Here is a 26939-nt window from a genome sequence, read left to right as displayed (position 1 = left end):
TCTGTCTGACGAAGGACTCAGCAATGGCCTTCGCGGCAATCGAAAAAGAACTGAGAGTGCGACACACTCAAAGGGAAATCTTGCAAGCACAAATTCAACTGATCCAAGCCAAGACAGACCTTGAGCAAGCTGAGATGAGTTACCATATAGCTCAAGTGACAGTCATATTTGTCTCAGAGCTTGCCATCAATGAAGATCTGGGTCAGCTTTCGTAAAGCAATGTGGGACATCTCTGTTCTGACCTCCTTTGAATTTTTTGCCATGTACAGATACATGAAACAGCAGAGGAACTAGTGGAAATGGGGAAAGGATGTAGCTAGACAAGTTAAGCCTATATTAGCAAAGTCTATGCTTCAGAAATATGTGAGGAAGTAGCATGATTAGCACCCCACCCTTACTTTCATTCCAGGGGCCAGAAGGAGGAACTGAAGGTTTTCTATGGATTGTGTTTGCTTTCTACTGTATGTCTGTTCTGTTTTTATATGCATCTGTAGAAGCTTTTGCCATTCTGCATACATTTTTTGTGCATGTATTAGCAATCACAAAGCTAACCAGGGCCTCCCAAAAGGAGGAACAAGCCCCAGAAGACATGTCATCCTGTTTCATAAAATGATCTTTTAGTTTAAGGGTAATCAAGTCAGACTGGCCTAAGCTGCATGGTTTCTATGTGGATCCACTCGAATAAAGCTGATTGACTTAAAACTCCAGTCCCACAAACTCTTTCCAACAGCTGGCATTTGCTGTATGAGTGCACTGAGTGAGTACTGGTGAGGAGCAACTTGTTCCTTCTCTGTTATTGCTAAAAGTCTTGTATATTACCATTATATCTATGAATTGTAGTGAGAAAATGTTATTATTTTCTTTATATTCTTTGTATTATAAATAGTTTCATGTTGTTAATTCAGTTCTGTATAAAAAGCAATTACTAGTTTGTATTTGCTCCTTTTTGGTGGCTACTTTAATTATTAAGTTTGTTGAGGCATTTTGGTCTGTAGTTTCGTACCAAACTCACGATGCCGCAGAAATCTTCCAGGATCGTGTTACCCTGTCTCTGCCTTCATTGTTTCTGGAATTTTACTACTGTCTCATAGGGCACTTTTAACCAACCATCGTCTCTTGGATACTTTTAACCAACAACTGTATGATTATGCTTGTGGTAAAATTAAACTTGTACAACTGGATTTTAATGAGATCACTTCCGACAGAAAGTATCTGAAGATACAAAAATCTCTAGTTCTTTTTCTTCACTTCTTGTGAGAGGAGGGCTCTGGGTTAACCTGTATTTATGTTTTATGTAATAAACTTGTTACTTCTTCATCGGTGTTTCCTGCAGAGTTGTAAAAAGTAGTCAGAAGTAATACTTAAATATTAAATAAAAATATTCTATTGAAAACTTACTCCAGTGAAAGTTAAAAGTCTCCAATTCAAACAGTAAACAGTAAAAAAGTATCTACTTTCAAAAGTACTCAAGTACCAAAAGGAAAAGTAAATTGTAATTTTAGTAATAAAGTGAATGTACATGTGTTTTGTGTGTGAGCCTTATGAAGAGTGCACACAAGAGATTAATTTGATGTTTTAATCCCACATTTAATTTTCCATTCATTATCAAGGTATTTTATTTTTATGGTTCCTCAATTTTATTTTGAAGAAAACCACAAACAAAAATATTTTTTATTTAGGCACATATCTGGATATTACTTACATTTGTATTTGATATTAACAAATTGGGGGATTTATATAATAGCCTATTTTGAGTTTTCTAAGCAAACTCACTGTTCACACACACACACATCCCAAAGAGTTTCATAATAAAACACAAAATAAACAATATAAAATATGTAACCCCTAGTGATCACATTTCTTATAATGTAATCTATCGCACTGTGGTGCAGGAGACTGGGTTTGAATCTCAAAACTATATATATGAATATAACTTTAAAGCATCTGTGCACTGCAGTCTTCACTTCCATGATGTGCTGGCCAAATAAGGCAAAAATATAAAATTAATAATTGATTTTGTAGCCACACTCTCACTTCGACAGGACTTGCTGAGCCAAGCAGAAGGACTGCTGTGTCACCCCAACCCAGCACAGCTGCAGCTGTGGGTTTGGCCCCTGAAAGGCACCACCTGATGTCTCTGGGGCTGCCTGTTAATGTTGTGGAAACACTGCAGTCAGCCAGTGCCCCCTCCACCTGGGCGCAGTATACATAGTGGTCAGCCTTCTAGAGCTGGTGTCTAGAGAGATGTGTGGATCCGGTGTCATGCCCCATATCAACCATCCTGTGCTTCCTGCAACAGCTGCTTGAAGACGGAAATCTGCACCCACGATGAAAGTTTATCTTGCTGTCATCTCAGCATGCCATGATAAGATTGACAATGTCTCCCCAGGAGCCCATTTACTAGCGATCCAGTTTCTGAAGGGTGCGAGACGCTTGAGACCACCCATAAAGGACACAATTCCAGCCTGCTGAAGGGACTGAGCGGTGCTCCCTTTGAGCCCATGTCCACAATGGAGCTCCGCTTCCTCTCGCAGCAAGGAGAATTAGTGAAATTCAGGCTATGTCTGTGTATAAAGCCTGTCTGATCTTCTTGGGAAGCAACAACAGAATCTCTCACAGGACGAATCCAGCCTTCCTGTCCAAGGTCGTCTCAGCGTTCTACATAAACCAACCAATTGTCCTGGAGTCTTTCCATCCCCCTCCACATACATCGGTTGAGGACCACAGACTACACACACTCTGCCCTGTCCGGGCCTTGAGGTGCTATATACGGAGGACTGCACAGCCGCCAATAGACTTGTGCAGTGCTGTGTCCTGGTTCGTTCAACAAAGCTTCACAAAAGCTGTGTCTGAAATCGCCCACTTGTTCACTATTTCCTATATAGTGAATGGTAGTGAGTGCACTATATTTCAGCAGTGAGTGAACAAAATGAGCGAGTGATTTCAGATGCTGACGTAAATTCGCTGACGTAAATTCCCTGCTGTCGCAAACATTTCTTTGGCTTCATGAAAAAAAATAATCATTATACAATTAATCTTTTCAGAACTGTTCACTTGTTATGATTATTACATAAATGATAGAGAAAATAATTAAACTTGTCATGTTTATGTATATTTTATTTTTCATAAAAAGATAATAGAACTGTTTACTATATATGTCATCAAGATAAAAAGAATGAAAATGCTACTGTTATTTATATATACACATTATAAAAAAAATGTAGAAAAGTAAACTACCAACAAAAACTAACACAATTTAGTTTTGCAGGGTTCTTCTTGTGCTGACCCGTTGTGGCATGGACTCCACTAGACCTCTGAAGGTGTGCTGTGGTATCTGGCACCAAGACGTTAGCAGCAGATCCTTTAAGTCTAAGTTGCGAGGTGGGGCCTCCATGGATCGGACTTGTTTGTCTGACCTAGTCGTCTAGCCATCACAATTTGGCCCTTGTCAAAGTCGCTCAGATCCTTACGCTTGCCCATTTTTCCTGTTTCTAACACATCAACTTTGAGGACAAAATGTTCACTTGCTGCCTAATACATAGAAAAGTTCTTACAGGATATTTAAAAACTTAGACTTCAGTTTTTAGTTTACAGTTGAATGTATTTTGTCTACATAAGATAAACTAATAAAAGATAGCGTTGATGTTAGTAATACACTGCTGTCAGTGGATCATTTGTGTATCTTATGTTCATATAATTTTTTATTTTATTTTTTAATATCCAGAAGAATGGTTTACGCATTACCTTACACTATAGTATATATATACACACACTCACCTAAAGGATTATTAGGAACACCATACTAATACTGTGTTTGACCCCCTTTCGCCTTCAGAACTGCCTTAATTCTACATGGCATTGATTCAACAAGGTGCTGAAAGCATTCTTTAGAAATGTTGGCCCATATTGATAGGATAGCATCTTGCAGTTGATGGAGATTTGTGGGATGTACATCCAGGGCACGAAGCTCCCGTTCCACCACATCCCAAAGATGCTCTATTGGGTTGAGATCTTGTGACTGTGGGGGCCAGTTTAGTACAGTGAACTCATTGTCATGTTTAAGAAACCAATTTGAAATGATTCGACCTTTGTGACATGGTGCATTATCCTGCTGGAAGTAGCCATCAGAGGATGGGTACATGGTGGTCATAAAGGGATGGACATGGTCAGAAACAATGCTCAGGTAGGCCGTGGCATTTAAACGATGCCCAATTGGCACTAAGGGGCCTAAAGTGTGCCAAGAAAACATCCCCCACACCATTACACCACCACCACCAGCCTGCACAGTGGTAACAAGGCATGATGGATCCATGTTCTCATTCTGTTTACGCCAAATTCTGACTCTACCATCTGAATGTCTCAACAGAAATCGAGACTCATCAGACCAGGCAACATTTTTCCAGTCTTCAACTGTCCAATTTTGGTCAGCTTGTGCAAATTGTAGCCTCTTTTTCCTATTTGTAGTGGAGATGAGTGGTACCCGGTGGGGTCTTCTGCTGTTGTAGCCCATCCACCTCAAGGTTGTACGTGTTGTGGCTTCACAAATGCTTTGCTGCATACCTCGGTTGTAACGAGTGGTTATTTCAGTCAAAGTTGCTCTTCTATCAGCTTGAATGAGTCGGCCCATTCTCCTCTGACCTCTAGCATCAACAAGGCATTTTCGCCCACAGGACTGCCGCATACTGGATGTTTTTCCCTTTTCACACCATTCTTTGTAAACCCTAGAAATGGTTGTGCGTGAAAATCCCAGTAACTGAGCAGATTGTGAAATACTCAGACCGGCCCGTCTGGCACCAACAACCATGCCACGCTCAAAATTGCTTAAATCACCTTTCTTTCCCATTCAGACATTCAGTTTGGAGTTCAGGAGATTGTCTTGACCAGGACCACACCCCTAAATGCATTGAAGCAACTGCCATGTGATTGGTTGGTTACATAATTGCATTAATGAGAAATTGAACAGGTGTTCCTAATAATCCTTTAGGTGAGTGTATATATATATATATATATATATATATATATATATATATATATATATATATATATAGACTTTAGGCTTACCAGACAAACCCTGACCTACCTCATTACCACCCTCTGAAATTCTGGTCTTTACATTTTGGCTGGCAAGTGCAACTTCTTACTGGGTTGTTTGCAGAGAATTTGACATACCCCGTTCGACACTGCACATGATTGTTTACAGAGTCACAAAAAAGATCCTCCATATCAAACAGAGAGTAATCCGCTTCCCATCTCTACAGGAGGTTGAGGGAATCAGTGCTGGCTTTGCAAACCTGGCTAGCAGTCCTGCATTTGGTGCAGTTGCTGGTAGCATTGATGGCTGTCACATTCGACTCAAGCCATTATCTGCTGATTCCATGTGCTACTTAAACAGAAAGTTGTTTTATTCCATCCAGCTACAAGCACTCTGTGAACACCAAGGAAAATACTTGGACATTTTTGTGGATTATCCCAGATCTGTCGATGACTCCAAAGTGCTCACGAACAGCCCAATCTACACTATGGCACTGTACCCACCAGAGGGATACCACATTTTAGGAGATGGAGGTTATAACAGACCTGCAGAGTGGTGAACATACGAGAGACCACTTATCTGCAAACATCTCTGCTCGAGATTTTGATGATCTTCCTCCAGCCCTACAACATCATGATTATTTCTAAAATCTGTTTCTATAAATTACTATTTACCAATCTAACATATAGTTATTATATAGTTAAACTATGAATAAGGATGTAGGGTGTTTGTTGGTATAAATCATCTTGTGAGAAAAAAAAGAGCAAACATTACTCAAATCAGACATATTTTTTCAAGAATTAAGTCTCTCCTCCCTCATCTCTTCTTTTCTCATTCTCTCCTCTCCCTCTCATGTCCTCCTGCTCTGGCTCCTCTGGTACTGAATCAGCAACAATGGAGTTTTCCTCGGATGAGGCAATTAGGAAGGGATGCTGGATGGATGGTCTCCCTCCTATTGCCTCATCCATGAGGTTGTGCCACTTCCTTAGCTCCTAAAAATAATTTAGAAGAGAATGATATATCTTACAGAAATACATGGCATTTTCATATAAAAAAGGCTCTGACAACATAAAGTCATTTAGTATGGTTTTAGAGGAATAATTAACCCAATAATTATAATTGTCTCTTCATTTATTCACCTTTAAGTGGTTTCAAACTTGTACGACTTACTTTTTTGCACAGAGCACAAATAAAATATTTTAGAGATATGATCTGTTTATCTCCATACAAAAGGCAGCAAAAAGGTTATGTGTAAGACTTTCTAATAGCTTTTTGATTAGAACAAAAAAAATTAACAAGATTTCAAGTTTGATTACACTTCCTGGCACCATCTAGCATTCTGGCATTCATCAAGCACTATGAAGTGTAATTGAGCTTGAAATCATGATTGGCTAGGAGACTGCTGATGTCAAGATAGATAGCGAAAAAGGAGTTACATGATATTAAGAACCAAGGGCTTGTAAACTTTTTAACAGGATCATTTGTAAATTTAGTTATGATCTGGATTTGTGAAATGTATGTACATATCTGTAATATAAAATAGCTTCATTAATGCGGTACTAAAAAAAGCTACATTTATGCGTCATTAAAAAAATATCTTGCAGATGCTGCAAATGATGTAAATTTACAAGCAGAACTGTATATATTATTAAGATGAATTTACCTTAGGTTTTCTTCAAGTTTTCCTACTTTTTGGTAGCTTTGGCAGGGGTTACCACACCACACATCTTCATCCATCCCTAAAACAATAGAAAATCTTTGGTACATTATTTTCTAAAGTGTATGTGAATACAGTAGTTACATGTGATAAATAATATGTGTGAACAATCCAACAAATTATCAATTGCTGCGTGAAATCCAGACCGTAAAAATTACCTTTGCTAGTTAGAGTCAAAAATTGCATTCAAGCGGAGTTAGTGGCCAATCATAAATTAATCCATCAATATGTATAATTTTAGTTCGTTATATCTTGATAGAGATGTATTTTTTATTAATAAAATAGTTACTTAGATTTGTAAAAGTTGCCGCCTCCAGTGTTTGCATCCGCCATTTGCAATTTATTTTTGAACTCTGCCGCCGTCTCCGCATTGGATTATGGGAAATAGGGGTTGGAGAGTGTACATAGAATGTACCCTTGAAATCAGATTGCATTGTGGTTAAGAATGAGTGAACAAATGTAGGGAATGAGATGTAGGACATTAATTCGGACACCACTACAAAATGGCCAACACCCGAAATAGTGCACTATTTAGTGGATAGGGGACAGTTTCAGACAACGCTAAGGTTCTACCACCTCAATGTGGAAGAGGGCACCAGGTACTTCAAACTGCTAGCCCTCAAGTGCCGTGAGGCTCTGCTATAGTTGTCATTTGGGATTGGGCTTGAATCAGGTGTCAGGAATTGAGATAGCTCTGGTATAGTCTTCCCATTCAGTAATGACTGTCTTTCGATTTGAAAGGGAATGATAGGTTATTATCATAACCCCGGTTCCCTGAAAAAGAAAGACAGTCCTTACTCTTCAGGGGTCACTCGGCCAGACGACCTTCCTGATGAAGAAATGGCAGGGAGCTGCAGTCAGGAGGAGACTTTTCACATACGCTGGGGACGGGTCTTCCTCCTGCCAGCCGGGCTGCTATTGGGCAGCTTTGGTACATGTTTTCACTGATTGACAGGTCAGAATGCTCTTCCCATTCTGTAATGGCTGTCTTTCTTTTTCAGGGAAACGAGGTTATGATAATAACCTGTTGATATGCATATAGTTGTCTTTTCACTTCTGCTTGTCTACATGTGATCTCGTATTTTGTGTGTATGTATTTTTTTTACAATGTATTTGTGCTGTGCGTAGACGCTGAATGAATTGAATTTGGATGGTTCGATAGGGTTTCAAAGCCAATAGTTAAGCTTGCAAATAAAGGACGTAATCCGCCATGGTGGTGATTATTAATTATTGCCGTGTGTTTCTCGACTTCTATTTCGTGCTGGGGAATGTCCACATCCAGTTACATAAGCGCTCGGTTCCCAAACCGGTGGAAATGCAGGCCGGTTCGTAAAAAGTTTAGCTGGTTCCCAGACCGAGCACCAGCTCCAGCATCAGCACTAGCACCATGTTGGTGGAAAAGCGCTAACACATGAAGTGAAGAAAAAGATCTAGAGATGTCAGTTGGAAGAAGCCTTTTGGTATCTTCAGATGGACAATAGGTTACAATCTTTTCTGTCGGAAGTGATCTCATTAAAATTCAGTCGTTGGTTAAGTATCCAAGAGAAAATAGCTGATTGAAAATACAAAAGTCAGTGATTGGTGAAAAGAGCCCTCTCAGACAGTAGTTGTATACAATTCAAGAAACAATTAAACTTAAGGCAGAGACAGGGTAATACGACCCTGAAACATTTCTGCAGCATCGTGAGTTTGGTACGAAACCAAAATGCCTCAAAAAACTTAATAATTAAAGTAGCCCCCAAAAAGGAGCAAATATAAACTAGTGAATGTTTTAAATCAGGGGTGGGGAACCTTTTTTGACATCAAGGGCCATTTGGATATTTATAAATTATTTTGGGGGCCATATTAAAAAAAATGCATGTTTTAATGTGACTTTAATCACTGCTAGTCCTATTAAAATAAATATTAGTATTGTAAATAATGTTGTTGTTATTATAATTACTTGTTCAAACTCACCTCTAATGTGATGGCTGAAACTGCTTATCTTTGACAGGACGTTTGATGTCAGCTGGCAGTGAAGATGACGCTACTCGCAGGTGGTTTTCAAGGTTTGTGTCATTCAGTCTTGAGCGGAATCAAGTCTTTGCAAGAGTCAGTTTGGAAAAGAACTGCTCACAGCAGTAGGTCGTCCCGAACACAGATGCAAATTTAAGTGCATGTCTCCTCAGAACAGAAAAATGCTCAGAGCTAACATACATTTTGTAGAACTCAAGGAGAGGGAGGTTGTTGTACCTGGCTTTGAGCTCGTCATTGCTTTGCAGCTCAATGACTTCGTGTTGTAGGCTATCCGGCATATCAGCTGGTTCCACATTAAACTGGGTTGCAACTATGTTCAACTCCAGTTGTTTACTTTTCACATCCTTAAACCACTCACAAAAAACCTTCACAAGCTTTCCACACTCACCGGCTTATTCTGATGTAATCTCAGACTCTTGTCCTTGCAGAGTTGGAAAATGCACGTCTAGACGACGTCTAGAGCTTTTTTCATAATTAAAAAACGTATATTCATGAATTGGCTTGGGGGCCTGATCAAACGGTCTCGTAGGCCGTATACGGCCCGGAGGCCGGACATCCCCCACCCCTGCTTTATATACAAAACTTAATTAACATGAAAATATTCATATAAATAATAAAAGAAAATTTGCCCATTACAGAATTATAATATTTTTTAGCAGATGCCCTTATCCAGGGTGATTTCCAATATATCACATTATGGGTTTTAACTGGAGCAATCTAGGTACAGTATCTTGCTCAAGGGTACAACAGCAGTGTCCCCCACCTGAGATTGAGCCCACAACCCTCCACTCAGAGGCCTGTCCACTCCTCCACATTGCTTTCCTGATGTTTTCATGTTTTCATATATGCGTGTTGTATATTTCAGATACACCTTTTTTCTGTAATTAATAATGTGGCAATTGAGTGTAACAGAAAAACAACAAATGTTAACACATAAACAAATAAATTTAGGTCGCTTTCCATTGTGTGCTTTTGTTCTGTCTGTGTTCATACTTACAAAAGTGAATGTTTTCATTTAAGTTGGGACACAACTTGATATTGCAATGGAAAATGTTTGTACATGTACACAAAATCAATTAACGTCACACTTACACATGGAATGCACATATATTTATACACACACAAACAGTGTCAACTAACAATCATTTGGATAATTATAGTAAATCTTCTTGTAGGTGTCTCATAGGATAGCATTTATTTTAATTGACCCCTGTTATACAAAAGACAAACTGCGTTACTATTCAGATTATTCTGGAATAAGAAAGTTACATTGTGAACACATTTGCTTATTATTACAGACACAGGCACAGGTGAGTGGGATGATTCCATTGACGCAAATGTTGGAATGCACTGCGATCAAAGTGATCACTGCAGATTGCTGATTTTTTCCTCTTTGAATGTGGGATTGTTAACTTGCACAAATCATCTCCATTGTGCATTAACCTCTGTTGTTGGAAAGGGGAAAAACTCCATCTTCACAATTTTTTTCCCCACAGCCGTGGACACAGCAACACTTCATGTTGTTTGCAGAAACCATGCTTATGTTGCTTATGTGATAGAAAATGCCATAAATATATTTACATATTTTCTACACAAATTCCAACACGTAAAGATGCATGACACCATAATGTTAGAAACCATTCTAGTTCCCCTATAATTTCCTCATAGTTTTAGTGAGATTTTTGTAGAGGTACTAGAAGTACTTTAGTTTCAGTTTTTGTCAGCGTTGACCTAGCCACCGGCTCTCTAACTATTACTCTTGAAGCAATTGCACATTGCTGAAGGGGTCCATGACAATTTGTCCCCACAACAATTCGCCCCCATCGTTATAAGTTCTCCACTTGAGCATTTGTAACCATGAGTGCATTCACTTGTTACAGAGCCACAGAACACACATGTGTATATATAGTAGGCAGGCTATATAAATGTATATATATATATACACACACACAACTATTTTGTATTACTATACTGTATGTTTTTAATTTGATACATTAACTTGAGACTATAAAGTGGAGAACTTATAATGTGAATTGACATGGGGACGAATTGTTATAGGGGCGAATTGACACGGGGACGAATTGACATGCTCCCTTGCTGAAGCACTCATTTGAGCAATGCGAATTTTCTATGTTCCAAAAGCTTTTTACAGCAGTCAATGTTACATTATGTTAAAAATGCTTCATGACACAAATCTTATACTTAGTAAGAAAAAAAGGAAGTAAGGAACATAGGGCATATGGAAGTAGTGATTATCATGAAGAACCACAAAATTCCCACTTCCCTTATTAAAATGTGTTTATTGATTTAGAAAAGCAAAGAATATGTTGGTGACAGGTATTTTCTGAAATTGATGAAGCTGACTTGAGTACAGATTAAGTGCTGATATTTAATCTGATCACAATATTTTTGATGTAGTCAACTGATTCCAAAGTTAAGCTACATTGGAAAAGCCTTCAGACACTTTTTTTGAGTAAGTAGTTCTAATCTTCTAATGCAGCAGATTAATAAAGTTTCATTTGTGATGATTTGACATATTTCTGGTTTTGTGGAGGTTTTTGTGGGTTTCCCTGCAATTGGGGGGGATTTAAGTTGTATGAGATGCGTAGGTACCTCATACAGGTGGAATCTAGGTGTAAATTGATTAAAGAGGTGTGAACCTTCAACACTTAAGCAGACATAGTTGTAACTAATGTTTCATAGTTGTAAAGTAGAACGCAACACAGAAAAAATATTAGACTCCTAAAATTGATTTTTTTTTTTTTAAGAATTCCCACCATGCCGAATGGTTCTGCTACTTAATGACAGAAAGTGTTTGGTGATTATTTAACCTTTATAATAATACAAGAAACATTTCCAATCCTTCTATAGGCAATAGTCTTGCTTTTTTTTACATTGCCTATAATATTCTTCTGTAGGTGTAATAACCAGTGGCTAGCTTTAAATAGCACATAATCGAAAACAGGATGTCATATACCACGACCTCTCATTGCTGGTACATTAAAGATTGAAACACTTAGTTGAATGCATGGACAATCTTCATAGTCAAGGTGAGTAAATGTATTGTATTAACGGTTATGATTCACTGCACTACATGTTTAGTGCATTGGGTTCTCTTAAATAGACTTTTTTTTAGCAAACCACATTTTATTTTTGTTGTTGTTGTATTTATTTATTGTAACTATGAGAAAAGCTTCTGTATGGCAAGATCCTGTATACATAAGTATGCATTTTAATGTTGAAAGAGGATGGCAAGTGGGTGCTGTTGACACTTAACCTGCAGTATGAACCAATAGCAACCACTATTTAATAGTAATATTCAGTGTTTTTTGTTATACCATACATCAATCAGCTAAAGTCACACCCCCAGCTGCTTTTGTTTCGTAATTACTAAATAACACAAATTAAGGAGAAAATGTATCAATCTAAAATGGTTATATTATCTTGTTAGGTACCTGAAATCAGTATCATTGTGTAATCCTTTAGGTCTTACGAGAATTATTTAAGTATTATACTTAATATATTATTTTTCATTATAAAGTGTACTTGTCCTCTTGATGATTTCTTACTGATACATATTTATAGTCCAAAGGAATCGTTTGGAATGTAAATGTAAACTTAATATTGTCTACTTTTTAATTTCAACATTAATTACAGAAACGGTTCACAACCTAATTGAAACAGTTGAGATACAGAACAAATTGACATTCCACCCTAATATGGGAAATTGTAGATTTTTTACCACTGAATCAATTACTTTTCTCACTTAAGTAGTAACTTCTTTTTGTAATAATCATTTTATAAAATCCACGTTATCTTACTACAAGTATTCATGTACAAGCAATAGTTTGAACACATCTGGTACTTTTAAATGTACACCAGTTTAGACCGGCAATGCTGTAGATCAGGGTTGCATTTAGATTATAAGAAACCACTGCTTTTCAACTGAAAACCACAACATATTCTGCTCTTTGTAACAACTGATCTGTAATAGTGTATTTAAATGAATTGTTACTTAACTGCATGTATATGATTGCTAATGATTTAAAGTGATCAACTGAACCTATTGGAACACTTGTCATAAACCACCTGAAAACATTTTTCATACATTTTACAGTTTGCATTTCTGGAGGAGGCTGCAATTTCATAAACAAAGGCAAGAATGCATACTAATATTAATGTTATTTTACATGTGCCAGCCATTTTTAAAAATATGTCAGAACTAACACCCAACAGTACAAATATATGAAAAAAACAAAAATTTTGTCAACATAAATTAGTATTTATAAATAATGTTGTATGTGCAATTTCCCTTCCCTTTAGCTGGGATCCTAGGAAGTCAGCCACTGCCACAAAAATCAACCCTTCCTCTCTGAAAGTGTCTGAGAGGTATTTGGTCTTGTCTTTTATGCAACACATGTATTTTGTCTTTCCATATTCAACATCTTTACAATTTTTAAGTAGCTACAATGTTGTGCTCCATCTCCATCCACACTGTTACTGTGAAGCGTTGTATTGCTCTGGTGGAGTGACATATAGATCTAGGTTGGTTGCACAAAACGGGAGAATGTCAATTCGCCCCACGACAATTATTTTAAATTCTTCTAAATTATTATTATTAGCAGTAGTATTACAAGCCTGCTAATTAAGATAAGCTGTTTAACAGCCTTATAATTGTTAATTCTACTCTAATACCATTTAACTTCCAGAAATAATATTTTCAATATATATATTTTTTTTTTAAATCAATACCTATACAAGAAAAAATAATGGAGAATCTCCCAGCGGAGATGTAAATATATATATTTATTAAAATTAAGAATTACTAAGACTTAACTTAAGGAGGTCCTCCTTCAATACATAGTTTTCCTCTAAAATATATACACCGTATATACATCAGCCATAACATTATGACCAATGACAGGTGAAGTGAATAACACTGATAATCTCGTTATCATGGCACCTGTCAGTGGGTGGGATATATTGGGCAGCAAGTGAACATTTTGTCCTCAAAGTTGATGTGTTAGAAGCAGGAAAAATGGGCAGCGTAAGGATCTGAGCGACTCTGACAAGGGCCAAATTGTGATGGCTAGGCGACTGGGTCAGAGCATCTCCAAAACTGCAGCTCTTGTGGGGTGTTCCCGGTCTGCAGTGGTCAGTACCTATCAAAAGTGGTCCAAGGAAGGAAAAGCGGTGAACCGGTGACAGGGTCATGGGCGGCCAAGGCTCACTGATGCACATGGGGAGTGAAGGCTGGCCTGTGTGGTCCGATCCAACAGACGAGCTACTGTAACGTCTTGGTGTCAGATACCACAGCACACCTTCAGAGGTCTAGTGGAGTCCATGCCTCGACGGGTCAGGGATGTTTTGGGACCTACACAATATTAGGCAGGTGGTCATAATGTTATGGCTGATCGGTGTATATAATTTTTAGTGTCCTGTGCCATAGTCTTCCACATATTCTTCCATCTTGTCTGCACATCTTTTACAGACCACACACACAAAAGATTGACACTCTATTGGTTCTTTCATCTGACATCTTGTCTTTGAGTGCATTATTTAAGATTTCCCCAAAAGTATCTATTATTCTGCATTATATTCCAATAAATAGCCCAGATGTTCAGTTACTGTGAACATCGCTGTTTGAAGACTCATTTGCTATGTTTTTTTCCCTTTTGAAATGTCTTAAAATTCACAGAATGCATTGTGTGATTGACTAAGTTAGACCAGTCTAAGGATAGACAACCATTCTGAGTGTTTATTGTTAGTACGACTTACTTATAAATTATACTAAAACTAGTCTATGTTTAAGCAAATGGGGCATGGTGGGCACTGTAAGAACATTAGGAAGTTAACTACCAAGAGGAGAGTAATTGGCTCATCATGTTCCTTTAGTTGGCAGTAGCTTAAGACCGAAGAATCATAAATAAATTTTTGAAAGCACTAACGGAGTCATATTTGAATATCTTTAAGGAAATTCCAAGCAGGATGTTACATGGGCTTTTTCAGAAATGGCTTCCTTCTTGCCACTCTTCCACACAGGCCAGATGTGTGGAGTACCTGAGCTATTGTTGACAAATGCCCATATTGTAATGTTTTCAGAGTTGCCTTTGGCCTCTTGGTGGTTCCTTGACCAATGCCCTTCTTACCTGGCTGCTCAGTTTGGAAGGATGACCTGCTCTAAGCAGATTCTGGGTGGTGCCATATTTATGTTATTTGCAGGCAGCTCATAATCATAAACAGTACATCTAACAAAGTAAACAAAGAAACACAGAATTGATCTTTACACTGTGTATGACATCTCTCCTTTTCTTCTACATCTTTTCTAGTCCTAGTTGTGTAAGTCGGAGGTGTGCAAAATGCCGCCGACGCCTCTGGCAATGGGTCCACACAGGGTGGGAAAACAGCTGGATGGGAAAAGCAAGGTCCATATCTTGAACCTGTTTAAGCTCTGAGAAAAACACTATGTGGTTTTATTTAGTTCTACCATACTGCATACGGCAGCACTTCGCACACCTCTGACTTACACACAACCAGCAGTTGTCAGCAGAAAAGATGCAGAAGAAAAGGAGAGATAGCATACACAGTGTAAAGATATATTCTGGGTTTCTTTGTTTACTTTGTTAGGTGTACTGTTTATGATTATGAGCTGCCTGCAAATAACGTTGTGTGTACCTATGTGAGAGATCGTTGTATCACAACTTCATCGCTGAGTTGTCTTGAAAGCTCCTTGGTCTTCTTGGTAGTTTCACTAATATGAATGCACTACCTAACAGTGGGACCCTACAGAGACAGGTGTATTTAATCTGAAATAATATGACTAGCTTTTATTGCACACAGATGGACTCCATTCAACCTATTGTGTGAATTCTGAAGGCAATTGGTTGCATCTGAGCTTATTTAGGAGTGTCATGGCAAAGGGAACGAATACTTCTCTAATGAACACTTTTCATGGTGTTATTTTGAATTGACACAAAGTGTGTGACAAGAGGGGTGAATACTTCCTATGGCTATTGTATATGACAGAATAGATCTACACCTTATTTTAGTGATATACCATCTCAGATATAATGCACGTGAACTTTTGCATATCAGGTGTCTTGCCATTTCCTGCGATTGCTTTGCAGTTAATTTGTTTCTTATTACAGTCTATACATACTGAATGCTACAGGAAAACCACTCAGTGGCTTAAAAAACCATACATGTTAATGACACTTGAATGTGGCTGGTTTTTTTCACCTGGAAAGTAGCATATTTAACAAAAATATACAGTACTTAAAATACTCAAAAGCTTGCATGACAGCATTGTGATTCTGGTAGGTTGGATTAGATTTTATTGGATTTCATGAAGTTTCGTTTGTCCAATACTAAACTACAAGCGCAATTTGCTATATTGGCATTATTCACTTAAGAAAACAAAGAAGGTAAAGGTTGTGCGTGTTTACTTGCTGTTGTATTGAACTTTGAAAAGTTTGCAGTATAATGTGAGATTCCAATAGGTAACACATCTTCTGTTATTTCAGACTCCTGATCGGGACTGTGCAACAATAACCTCCTGAAACCCTGAGTTCAAAAGGTGAGTCAAAACCTTGCAACTATTGTTTTTCATTTGCTGTGCTGCTCTTTATGAATACACCGATCAGCCATAAAATTATGAGCACTGACAGGTGAAGTGAATAACACTGATAATCTCGATATCATGGCACATCAGTGGGTGGGATATATTAGGCAGCAAGTGAACATTTTGTCCTCAAAGTTGATGTGTTAGAAGCAGGAAAAATGGGCAAGCATGAGGCCTCCAAATTCCCCAGATCTCAATCCAATCGAGCATCTGTGGGATGTGCTGGACAAACAAGTCCGATCCATGGAGGCCCCACCTCGCAACGTACAGGACTAAAAGGATCTGCTGCTAACGTCTTGGTGCCAGATACCACAGCACACCTTCAGAGGTCTAGTGGAGTCCATGCCTTGATGGGTCAGGGCTGTTTTGGCAGCAAAAGGGGGACCTACACAATATTAGGCAGGTGGTCATAATGTTATACCTGATCGGTGTATAAATACAGATATACATTCACAGATACAAACAGTTGTCTCCCAGTTTATTCATTCACACAAAAAAAAAATGTATAGAAAAAGCAGAGGTGCATTCAATATTTATATTTTTTCCCCAGTAATGTGAAAGTACTGCCAGAACAATTTAAGTGACATTCCATTTAATTGGTATTATAATTTAACTTCACGCCTCTTTCATATTTGGCATTCTCTTATGTTAGTTTTGCATGATTATGTTAATTACATTGAGTCATACTAAATTTTGCAGTTATAGAAAGCATTCAACCAAAATAAACACACCAGGCAGTAAAGTGCAGTCTGTAGTACTGCATTGACTTCCTATGCAATATTACAATTTCTATGTATTCATGATTAATGTTAATTTTGTGTGATATATATTTTCCTTCATATTTTTTATTCATTGTCTTGAGCAAAAGAGGAGATCATGCAAAGGTGTTGCATGTTCCGCATATAAAATGTGTATTGAAAGGAGGTGAAAGAAAACCTACAGAATGGATATTCATAGCCTGATGAAAAGGCTGAATCTGTCAAGGGATTCTGCCCTAAAATTCAAAGTGTTACAGCAGAACAGTACCATGTATTGTTAAGGGGTTTCCTTAGAATTTGTCCTAGCAGAAGAGGTGTAGAATAGGAGTTGTATAATGTCTAATGTTTCTGTATTTTTCACCTTAGGAAAACAGAAAACGGCACCATGGAAGTGAATACTGAATTTTATGGTTTCAATAATTCTCATAGTATGAACATGGACATGACATCTCTTACAGAAGAGTATCAGTATGACACTAGTATAGACTACAGTTTAGGTACTGAACCATGTTTATATGAAAAACATGGGTCTTCCTTTCTCCCACAGTTGTACTCTCTGTTTGTTGTGGTCGGGGTCATTGGAAACGCTCTTGTTCTTTGGGTTCTGCTCCTGCGTGTAAAGTTGAGAAGCATGACTGATGTCTGTCTCCTTAACTTGGCCATTGCTGACTTGCTGTTTGTCTTCTCCCTTCCCTTCCTTGCGCACTATGCCCGAGATGAGTGGATCTTCGGGGATGCCATGTGCAAAATAATCCTCGGGTCGTACCACATTGGGTTCTACAGTGGGATCTTCTTCATTATGCTAATGAGTATAGACAGATATCTGGCCATAGTCCATGCAGTGTATGCTTTGAAAGCCAGAACCCCACTGTACGGGACGATTGCAAGCACTGTCATCTGGATAGTTAGCTTTTTGGCCTCATTTCCTGAGATCATACACAATGCAGTCAAGAATGAAAATGATAAAACATGTAGTCCACAGTACACCACCACTGAGCAGAGTAAGAATCTGAGAGTGTTTGGCATTATTAAAATGAATGTTCTGGGCCTACTGATTCCTTTAAGCATTATGGTATTTTGCTATGCAATGATTATACGAAGATTACTCACTTGCAGGTCTTCCAAGAAGCAGACCATCAGACTTGTAGTGTTGGTTGTTATAGTGTTTTTCTTTTGCTGGACTCCATATAATATTGCTGCTTTTTTTAAGGCTATGGAGATTACTGGCATTTACAGCAGCTGTGAGTCCAGTAAGAGGATACAACTCAGTCTTCAAATCACTGAGGCTGTGGCCTATTCTCACAGCTGTTTAAACCCCATCGTTTATGTTTTTGTGGGTGAGAAATTCAAGAGGCACCTCTTTAAACTGCTAAATCAGCTCCCTTGGGTAAACTGTACAATACTGAAATCCCAGTTAAATTCCACCACGGCTTCAATGTATTCGAACACAACAAGCATTGCTGACCATTCTACAGTGATATGAAATATATTTTTCTCTTTATGCATAGTGTATACTTTTTTTATTGTAACTCAAACAAAACATGCAAGAACTGAACACAATTTGTTCTTCCTGGTCTAGCACTTCTGTTAATTAGATGCAGAAAAACAATATTATACCGCTGGTACATGGAGGTAGAAAAATTGGATTGTGAGAATACACCGTGCCTGCTCACGGGAGCATGTCAATTCGTCCCAGTCATTATATGTTCTCCACTTGAGCATTTGTTACCATGAGTGCATTCACTTATTACAGAGCCACAGAACACACATTTGTGTATATACACCAATCAGCCATAACATTATGACCACCTGCCTAATATTGTGTAGGTCCCAAAACAGCCCTGACCCGTCGAGGCATGGACTCCAGTAGACCTCACTAGACGTTAGCAGCAGATCATTTTAGTCCTGTAAGTTGCGAGGTGGGGCCTCCATGGATCAGACTTGTTTGTCCAGCACATCCCACAGATGCTCGATTGGATTGAGATCTGGGGAATTTGGAACCCAAGTCAACACCTTGAACTCGTGATTCATCAGGCCACCTTCTTCCATTGCTCAGTGGTCCAGTTCTGATGCTCACGTGCCCATTGTAGACGCTTTCGGCAGTGGACAGGGGTCAGCATAGGCACCCTGACTGGTCTGTGGATACGCAGCCCCATATGCAACAAACTGCGATGCACTGTGTGTTCTGACACCTTTCTATCAGAATCAGCATTCACTTTTTCAGCAATTTGAGCTACAGTAGCTCGTCTGTTGGATCGGACCACACGGGCCAGCCTTCGCTCCCCACGTGCATCAGTGAGCCTTGGCCGCCCATGACCCTGTCGCCGGTTCACCGCTTTTTCTTACTTGGACCACTTTTGATAGGTACTGACCACTGCAGACCGGGAACACCCCACAAGAGCTGCAGTTTTGGAGATGCTCTGACCCAGTCGTCTAGCCATCACAATTTGGCCCTTGTCAAAGTCGCTCAGATCCTTACGCTTGCCCATTTTTCCTGCTTCTAACACATCAACTTTGAGGACAAAATGTTCACTTGCTGCCTAATATATCCCACCCACTGACAGGTGCCATGATAACGAGATTATCAGTATCATTCACTTCACCTGTCAGTGGTCATAATGATATGGCTGATCGGTGTATAGTAGGCAGGCTGTATATATACACTCACCTAAAGGATTATTAGGAACACCATACTAATACTGTGTTTGACCCCCTTTCGCCTTCAGAACTGCCTTAATTCTACGTGGCATTGATTCAACAAGGTGCTGAAAGCATTCTTTAGAAATGTTGGCCCATATTGATAGGATAGCATCTTGCAGTTGATGGAGATTTGTGGGATGCACATCCAGGGCACGAAGCTCCCGTTCCACCACATCCCAAAGATGCTCTATTGGGTTGAGATCTGGTGACTGTGGGGGCCAGTTTAGTACAGTGAACTCATTGTCATGTTCAAGAAACCAATTTGAAATGATTCGACCTTTGTGACATGGTGCATTATCCTGCTGGAAGTAGCCATCAGAGGATGGGTACATGGTGGTCATAAAGGGATGGACATGGTCACAAACAATGCTCAGGTAGGCCGTGGCATTTAAACGATGCCCAATTGGCACTAAGGGGCCTAAAGTGTGCCAAGAAAACATCCCCCACACCATTACACCACCACCACCAGCCTGCACAGTGGTACCAAGGCATGATGGATCCATGTTCTCATTCTGTTTACGCCAAATTCTGACTCTACCATCTGAATGTCTCAACAGAAATCGAGACTCATCAGACCAGGCAACATTTTTCCAGTCTTCAACTGTCCAATTTTGGTGAGCTTGTGCAAATTGTAGCCTCTTTTTCCTATTTGTAGTGGAGATGAGTGGTACCCGGTGGGGTCTTCTGCTGTTGTAGCCCATCCGCCTCAAGGTTGTACGTGTTGTGGCTTCACAAATGCTTTGCTGCATACCTCGGTTGTAACGAGTGGTTATTTCAGTCAAAGTTGCTCTTCTATCAGCTTGAATGAGTCGGCCCATTCTCCTCTGACCTCTAGCATCAACAAGGCATTTTCGCCCACAGGACTGCCGCATACTGGATGTTTTTCCCTTTTCACACCATTCTTTGTAAACCCTAGAAATGGTTGTGCGTGAAAATCCCAGTAACTGAGCAGATTGTGAAATACTCAGACCGGCCTGTCTGGCACCAACAACCATGCCACGCTCAAAAATGCTTAAATCACCTTTCTTTCCCATTCAGACATTCAGTTTGGAGTTCAGGAGATTGTCTTGACCAGGACCACACCCCTAAATGCATTGAAGCAACTGCCATGTGATTGGTTGGTTAGATAATTGCATTAATGAGAAATTGAACAGGTGTTCCTAATAATTCTTTAGGTGAGTGTATATATATATATATATATATATATATATATATATATATATATATAAATACACACAGACACACAACTATTTTGTATTATTTATTAAACTGTACATGTTTAATTGATACATTAACTTCAGACTATAACCCCAATAATTCAATTTTATACAATTAACAGCTGCCAGCGATGGCTGGAGGCTACTTAAAATAGATTTCATGTTAATATTGTATATCAGTTGGCACAGTGATTAGGGAACAGTGCTGTGAATCTGGTGATCTTATTTTTTTTAATATACAGTTTCCTGGAGTTAAACAGTATGAGAGTAGAACGCCGGGGCGAATTGTCAGGGGACCTCCTGCTCACTGCATAAAAGAGAGACCAATGTCCTCAAAAAATTACCATTGTTATTAAATTCATTTATTAAAAAAAACCTGTATATTTCTCTTATGCACTGATGGTTTTGATCTGTAATTTTAGACTGTATTGCACTTTTATAATGCTCTCATGTTTTGTAAGTTGCCTTGAATGTACTTTTTTATTAATTGATCAGCAAGAATGTATTCAAGTAATTGCAAAATTCACAGAATAGGTACTTTTCATCATGTGAGAAATTACCTTTCAGTTCTGTCACAAAGCAGGCACAGAAAACAACAACCAGCAAGCAGTGACCGCAGCATAGAGAATCTGGATGTGCCATTGTCAAATGTGTCAATAGCAACAACAAAAAAATGATGGCAATCAATCAAGAGAGACACTTCTGTTTAGATTATTTTGTCATGCAAGAAATGTTTTTCAGCAGAAGATGTACTTTTTGAATATCTATTATTCTGATATTTCAGATAGTTCTTATTACAATTGAATACTTGTCTGTGAAGTAAAATAGGAGTAGTTCAGTTCTTTATTTTAAATTGTCATTATTTTTATAATTATATATATATATATATTTTTTTTTTAATGTAGTTTTAGATTTTTGCTATTGGCTTAGTATTAATACAGTTTCAGATGGTTTCACAGACCTTTATAACGACTAGTCTTGGGCTACTTTAGCTCAAATAACATTGGATAGTCCAAGCCTAGTGCTTATTTGGGTCTGTGATCCACACATTTATTGTATTTAAAGAAAATATTCCATATGTATGTACATGCAACTCATGTGTGATTGTGACCAGTTTTGTTTGAAATGTAAAAATATTTGCTACACCTATGGGGTTGTAAGTACTCGTTGCTTATTGTTGTTAATGTTTATTATATCCACCTAATTAAAACATTAAATGCATTTGTATAATACTGTCACTTACAGACAACACAGATCAATTTGATAATGAAATGTAAGTCTTTCAATGCAGGTCTGTTAAATAAAAAAATGCATAAGGTCATCTCAAGGATGTGTTTTGGGCTGTGGATGGTTTCTTGGGTAGATCAGCGCTATTTCCCACAAACACCCTGTAGTGGTAGAAAATACTGATCTGACATTTAAAAACTTCTATATAAACAAAGAAAAAATACCTGACACGGATCAACAGGATTTAAAACATTAAAATATAAAACACATATATATTGTACATTATACTTAAAACCACTTACACCCAAAAGTTAGTAAATTAACAATAAAACTGCAGAACACAGCAAGTGGAGTAGCGTGTGTGAATCGTGGCAGAGAGAATACCAGACGAGCCGCAGAGTTCTGGATGAGCTGGAGCGGCGGGTAATAGTTGCAGACAGGCCGGCCAGGAGGGAGCTGCAGTAGTCCAGGCGGGAGAGGACCAGGGACTGGACGAGCAGCTGAGTCGAGTAGTCGGTGAGGAAGGGACGGATCCGACGTATGTTGCTCAGGATTGAAGTATCGGCAGATCCGTGTCAGTGTGGCGATGTGCCGGGTGTAGGAGAGCGCAGGATCGAGGGGGACTCCTGGGTTTTTATGGAAGAGGGAGAGAGTGTCATGGGTTCCAAGGGGATTGAGATGACAGATCAGCAGAAGGCGAGGAGGAGGGGGGGATATGAGATCAGATTTGGAGAGGTTGAGCTTGAGGTGGTGTGAATGCACTTTACATGGTATGGGAGTGGTAAATATTGCCAGTAAAATAGTAGATTAATAATGAATAATAGAGTCAGATAGGAGATCTGTATGCACGGAGAACTAGGAAGACGGTCCAGTGTATTCTCACAGCCTTTGTTCTCAGAGTCTGACTTGTTACATTCAGGAAGGTGATATAGGGTGCCTTTGTCAATTAAAAATATAAATAGAAAATATTTTATTCCCACTGCAATCAGCTTTTTTTTCTTTTGGAATGTACTATAATGTAGCCTATCCATTGACTGTATTTATTAAAAAAATAAACACATTGTACATTATATTTAAAACCCATTACCCTAAAGTCAGTAAAATAACAATAAAATTACAGAACACAAGAAGCACTGCTTAAGAGCAGCAGCCTTGTTAGAAAAGGGGAAAAACATGAAAATAGACATGGATAATCAGACTTTTGAGATTTAGAATTGCAAACGTGTTCTGTCATTTTGCAAAGTAACACTGCACGACTGAGACAGTTTTGTGCAGTTTGAATTTAGCCCTGGCAGAGATACGAAGATGTTCTGATAGCATCTCTGGCTTTGGTTATCTTGACACTTATCACCTGATCAACACGTTTCCTACCAAGCTGAGCTCCATTCAGACCTTTTAAAAACATCATAACCAGACAAGGCTGACAGCTGTTGGCTACTGGGCATGGCGGAGTGAGACGCTTGCATTTCTGAACACACACAGACCCTATCAAGTAGAGAGGATTCATGTAGTTGTATGGGAGGAGCTGCATTGTTCATGTGCCAGTGTCACATGTGTGGGGAAAATAAAATACATGTCACCCAGAAGATGGGAAGCACAACTGGGTGTAAACATTTCAATATATACAGACGGGTGACAAATTAAAGGAAAAACCAACATAAATTGTCTCAGTATGGTGTTGGGTACCATAAGCCACCAGAACAGCCTCAATGCTCTTGGCACAGATTGTATGAGTCTCTGGACTCTACTGGAGGGATGAACACCATTCTTCCAGAAGATATTCCCTCATTTGGGGTTTTGATGATGGTGGTGGAGAGCGCTGTCTAACACGTGAGTCTAGAATCTCCCGTAGCTGTTCAATTGGGTTGAGATCTGGTGACTGCAAAGGTCATAGTGTATGATTCACATCATTTTCATACTCATCAGACCACTCAGTGAGCCCTCGTGCCCTGTGGATGGGGGCATTGTCATCCTGGAAGAGACCCCTCCCATCAGGATAGAAATGTGTCACCATAGGATAAAGGTGATCACTCAGAATAACTTTTCAAGATTTACATTGACCCTTCCCTCAGGACAAGTGGAACCAAACCATGCCAGGAAAATGCCCCCCACAGCATAAGAGAGCCTCAAGACCCCCTCACTGTACAGGTCAAGCAGTCAGGACTGTACCGTTCTCTTGCTGTTGCCACACATGCACTTGCCAACTTGTTGAGAATATAGTGAAGGATGATTCATCTTTCACTTAGATCCTTTCCTCTTGCCAACTTGATCCAAAATCGAGGCTAGCTGGGTCTGCTCAGCATTTTTAAACATGCCACAGAGCCTGATAGGATGTTAATTGCTCAATTGTATCATGCAGTACAACTGTTTGGAGGCATCTGCCATTTGTTATGTTCCTCTACTCATTTATTCTGGTTTTTCCTTTAATTTGTCACCCATCTGTGTGTGTATACATATACACACACACACACACACACACACACACACTTGTATGCATATTTTCTAACATCCATCGGATGAACCGAGAATAACTAAATAAAAATAGGGTATTTTAAATGTTTTTAAGTACTTTAGCATGACAACAAAATTGGATAAAGACATGGCAATAATTACGAAAGCCATCTGGGTAGCGTAACTATTACTATTCAGTATTCATAGTCAAGGAAGGCTTCACTTCACACCTGATTCACTTTGAAACTAGAGCCACAGATGATGAAAACATGCTTGATACCAAGACAGAAGTTCACTTAAGTAAAGAGGGGTGGGGGAATGAAAGAGTGAAGATAAGATCAACTAACAGAAGGGAAAACACAAACCGCCTCCTTCCAGCTGTTCCTGCTACAGTGCCTTGCTCAAGTATTCAGACCCTCTCACAGTTTTCACATTTTGTTTCTTTAAGGCAGTGGTACATAAACAGTCCTGGAGAGCCCCTATCCACTCAGTCACCTTAATTCAAGAGACTGGGACCACATGGAAGTTATTGATCAATTAAGCAATTCATGTTCAATTAAGGGAATCCTGGTCATTGAGGGCTGAAAAGGGTAGTACATTTTCTTTATACCAAATCTCTACAGGTGTTAAGAAATTGATAATTAAAAATTACCTATAAAACCTGTTGGATGGGGGCCCTTGAGGAATGGGTTTGGGCAGCACTGCATTAAAGCATGAAGCCATGCCACTTAGAAGTATGAATGAAGTCATAATTGCTTAAGTATTCAATCCCTTTGTCGTGGCAATCTGAAATTAAGCCAGGTGCACAAAATGACCTTAACGAGGCACACAATTAGTTGAATGATGTGTGTGTGTAATAATAGTGGTTCTCGTGGTTCAAAAATGATCACTTAATAAGACACTTAATGTCCTAACTTGATACCTACCGAGAATCTGTGGAAAGACTAGAAAACTGCTGTCATTGAGAGAGCTTGAGCAAATCTTCCAAGAGGAATGAGCAGATCCTGCACCAAGATGGTAGAGACTTCCCCAAAAACACTTCCCAAATATTGAGCTGACAGGTCTGAATACTTATGCAATCAAAATTTCAGTTTTGTCTTTAGATCTTGCTGACATTTACTGTAACTTAGCTTAACCTTAGATGTCTTCAGTTTGAGCATTCAAGTTTAAAAAAAAAAAATAATAATAATAATAAGGTTAAAAACTGTGTGCATAATTTTGTATTTTCACAAAATGGGACACCATAGAAAGGATCTGAATACTTTTGCAAGGCAATTGCCAGACAATCTGTAATACCTTTGAGTGGTCAGGGCACTACTAAATGTATTAGATAAGAGTTTTAATGAAATTCTGTACTGCTGGGAGTTTTAAAATAAAGCGTGTACATGCATATGTTTAATACCTTGGTTTCAAGAATCTTTCTTAGACAGGATCTTGTCTACAGTTTAACAGTTTTGTTGCCAGAAATGCATGCTGCAAAAGATGGGCCTTCATACAAAATAGTGATTCTGTCCACCATGAGAAAAAGCAAACATTTTGATTTCATTTATTGATGAGTTTTGGGGGGAGGTGTCAACATGATGTCATTGCTTTGTGCATGCTAGGCCTATAAGTTAGAAGGCACTACGTAATTCATTGTAGATGTTGTTAAATGGTTAAAAATCTAGAGACAGACATAGCCTTTGTAAAACAGTTGGTTTACAGATTATTCGTTTCCACATGTCTTAATAATACAATCGTCAAAACCTTAACTCTCCATTTATCTAACCAGTCCTGTCTTTCTGACTAGCCATAAGGCAGGTAAATTACTCACCACCTTTTAACATCCAGTTTCTCTTTAGTTTGGTGAACAGTTAAACAGGGCGATCTCCCACCAGCTCTGACCTGTGAATTTCACACATTAGCTTCACCAGCTTGTGCAGCAGAGGATTGTGGGAAACTGAACTAATCTACCAACTGTGGGCTCATTGTCAACCGTCTAAAACTGTGCTTCATACAACCCTCTGACGTTCTGAAAATTCTATGATGTACTATAAATGGTTTCCATACTCTCCTTCCCCAACACATTTTGGATCATGTTAATGCTGCCAATTCATACAGATTCGACAAATCTTTTTTTTATCATTAAACTTACTTTTTGAGATGGCGAAACCGTAAGCCAGTCACATGTTGCTGTAGTCTGCAATCTAAACATAAAATC

General features: G+C 38.8%; 1 protein-coding gene across 3 annotated transcripts; it reads left to right on the top strand.

Moving 5' to 3' along the window:
• Positions 1–552: 552 nt before the first annotated feature.
• Positions 553–21018, top strand: LOC136713915 (C-C chemokine receptor type 1). 3 transcript variants are annotated; one of them, XM_066691164.1, is made up of 5 exons: positions 553–757; positions 8743–8797; positions 13089–13154; positions 16289–16341; positions 17511–21018. In XM_066691164.1, exon 5 carries the CDS (start codon positions 17530–17532, stop codon positions 18625–18627), a length of 1098 nt encoding a protein of 365 aa, XP_066547261.1. In that variant the 5' UTR covers positions 553–757; positions 8743–8797; positions 13089–13154; positions 16289–16341; positions 17511–17529; the 3' UTR covers positions 18628–21018. The 3 variants fall into 3 exon arrangements, 2 of the variants coding, with proteins under 2 accessions (XP_066547261.1, XP_066547262.1); XR_010804989.1 differs by lacking the exon at positions 17511–21018 and having other exon boundaries at positions 16289–16342; XM_066691165.1 differs by lacking the exon at positions 13089–13154.
• Positions 21019–26939: the final 5921 nt, after the last annotated feature.

This window comes from Amia ocellicauda, chromosome 18, assembly GCF_036373705.1.
Source record: "Amia ocellicauda isolate fAmiCal2 chromosome 18, fAmiCal2.hap1, whole genome shotgun sequence".
Lineage (NCBI taxonomy): Eukaryota > Metazoa > Chordata > Actinopteri > Amiiformes > Amiidae > Amia > Amia ocellicauda.
Note: the sequence above shows the minus strand (reverse complement) of the source record. Positions and strands in the feature narration are given on the sequence as shown.